The sequence below is a fragment of the Cyprinodon variegatus genome, unplaced genomic scaffold (genome assembly GCF_000732505.1).
Source record: "Cyprinodon variegatus isolate N-32 unplaced genomic scaffold, C_variegatus-1.0 Scaffold4758, whole genome shotgun sequence".
Taxonomy (NCBI): Eukaryota; Metazoa; Chordata; class Actinopteri; order Cyprinodontiformes; family Cyprinodontidae; genus Cyprinodon; species Cyprinodon variegatus.
The window spans coordinates 1-2,708 of record NW_015155211.1 but is presented as its reverse complement, the minus strand read 5'-3'; the positions used below and the strand labels follow the sequence as shown (position 1 = coordinate 2,708).

General features: G+C 38.0%; 1 protein-coding gene across 1 annotated transcript; it reads left to right on the top strand.

The window, feature by feature from the left end:
- The first annotated feature begins 48 nt into the window (after nt 1-48).
- LOC107081412 (ankyrin repeat domain-containing protein 61-like) lies at nt 49-2,327 on the top strand. Its single transcript, XM_015369596.1, has 4 exons — nt 49-859; nt 1,536-1,627; nt 1,787-1,958; nt 2,044-2,327. The coding sequence occupies exons 1-4, from the start codon at nt 680-682 to the stop codon at nt 2,278-2,280; spliced, it is 681 nt and encodes a 226-aa protein (XP_015225082.1). The 5' UTR covers nt 49-679; the 3' UTR covers nt 2,281-2,327.
- The last annotated feature ends 381 nt before the right edge of the window (nt 2,328-2,708 follow it).

Genomic DNA, 2,708 nt, shown 5'->3' with positions numbered 1-2,708 from the left:
AACTTATTCTAATAAATAAGGATAAATATTTATTAGATGTGTGATGCATCAATAAAGCCACAACGCTCTACTGGTTTTTGTCACCAAGCCAGGTGAACAGAGAACTTTAACAGCTTCAAAAACATCCTGTTTCATCTAATCAAGGCTTATGTCTGCATTGTTTTTACAAGTATGTTTTTATAACAATAATGAACTACAGGGCATTCATGCAAATGTTCAAATTTAAAACAGGAGAGAATACCAAATCAGCCGCTATTAATAAATAAAATCCTAATTTTTCGTAACAAAAATAAATGCTACACTGGCAGTTTTTGCAAAGTAGTAACCGCATCCAAAAATACAAAAACAAGAGACACAAACACAGAGGGAGGGTGTCAACACCCCCTCTAAAGAGGCCCCGACTGCAGGCAGGAGTTATCAGATGTAGGAGGAAGCCTGAGCATCAAGGTTAGACCAGTACAGCCCAATATGATGAAATTAGACATGAAAAAACAAAAACAAACCAAAAACACTAAAGCAGAAGTAGTAAAAGAAAACAGCGAACACAAAAAAAGAGGAAGCTGCTGATTATTCTACAATAAGTCTTCAGAGCTGGAGCAAAATAACCAGAATTACTTGATTCGAAGCCACCATCTCTTTAAAGAAGAAACTGAAAGAAGTAAGTCTACGAAAACCCGCAATGGGCGAGGAGCAGCGCAAAGACAGATATGTGGAAGGTAGGGTAACCAAAACGTACGGTAATGAATCCTACACGGCTGTCATGAATGAGAACGTCAGAGGAATTGAAGAGATGGTGAGGAAATATGGGAGCAACTGTCAGATTGAGATACAGGAAGGTGCATCTGGAGCATTCTGGAAGGTAACACAAGCTTCTATGGAAATACATCTCTAAATCAGAAATAATAATACCGCCTTAATAATGTGAACTTAGTTATGGAAAGCTCTGTTTACACATTGACACTTTCTATCTCCATTTCTTTTCCTGAGAAGAGATCACTCAGTACAAATTCTTTTAACAACCAGGAGACGTGACAACAGATTTTAAAATAAATTATAATCTTACTCAGACCAAAGAACCTGCTTAAAGTTACAGAAGGCAGCTTCTTACCAATCACAGTTAGAGAAGCATTTTATACACTCCAGTCCGCCACACTATCACATAATTACAACACAATATACATTTGTAAATTTGGAGACATCCATGGTCTTATCAAAATACTACAATATGTTATTAGATCAAGGACAGCGCTCTCATTCCATTACTAAATCTTTGCCTCATAAATAATGAAGACGACTTTTTATCCTGAGAGGAACTGTCCTAATGAGATAAACTACTTGGGAAAACATTAGTTCTGACACACACCTGCCAGGTACTATGAGGGTTTAACAGACTCACACATCATCAGTAATAAATATTCTAACAATCTAAACACAGAAATGCTCTGACTCAGTTTATGCTTAGAAGCATTTCAAAGCTAACAAAGCAGAGACTCAAAGACAGAACTTTTACATTGAAGTTTCCCTCTCTGCCTTAGGGCTCCGTCTGTCCCCTTCACCTGGCTGCTGCCTTCAGAAGAGCACGGAGCATTCAGAGTTTGCTGTCAGCAGGAGCTGACGCAGACTTTAAGTAAGTAAGAAAACACAAAAATGTTTCAACAAAAATCTGAAAGCTACTGGTTATTTTTACACTTCCTGCTAAACAGGGAAACCAGGAAGAAAACAGCCCACATATTATTTTTCCTTTGAATGTGAAATGCCAGTGTTTCCAACACTGTTTATTTCGCAGAGACCAGCTCGGTCGGATTCCACTACATCTGGTCATCATCAACTGGCCGACTGCCTTAATGACCCGGAAAAAACCTTCCTCCAAGTACTGGAGCTCTATGCTGAGAGAAAGCAGGCAGGCTGAGGCCTGCTTACGGCTCCTCTGTGATCATGGAGCTAATGTCAACGCACGGGTAAGGAGGTCTGACACTTCTTACCCACAATAAACTATCAAATTCACTGTAAGACATCATCTAACCAATGTATATATATTGGTAGATGGATGAAAGAGGTCAGCCAACGGCTCTTCATGTCTCGGTACGTTACCAAGCCCTGCCTGCTGTCTCCATCCTGATCAGCTATGGTGCTGATGTAAACGCTGTTGACAGCAGAGGGATGACGCCGCTGCACATGGCGGCAGGGATCCTCCATCAGGATATCACAGCAAGGTTGATTCATCAGGGAGCTGATGTGAACACGGTTTGTTCTGCATCTTTGTTTCAAATTATGGAGTGAGTTTGTTCCAAGAGCAAATTCTGCAAATGGGAATTTAAAAAATGAAACAAGCCAGAAATTAAACTTTCAAAAACATTTTAATCATTAAAAGGTTTGGAGAGTAACTTTGCTGTTTTCTCACATTTAATTATATATATATATTCTTTAAATCTATGTTTTAACTTTTATTTTTTGTCATCCTTTTTTAAATCAATTTCCTATTTTCTATGTTATATAATTATTACTTTTGACAGATTTTACTTTGATCTATTTTCTTTTTATTGAGGTTTTTCAAATTGCGTTTTATAAATTGCTTTCTCTTAAGTTGTACTTTAAGCCCAATCAAAACGCTCGCTCGCCACATCCATGCTGATCAATAGAAACAAGTCTTTGCTCTTTACTCCAGAAGAAAATCCTCAGAAGTCATTGGAATTTAAACAAAAATGCAA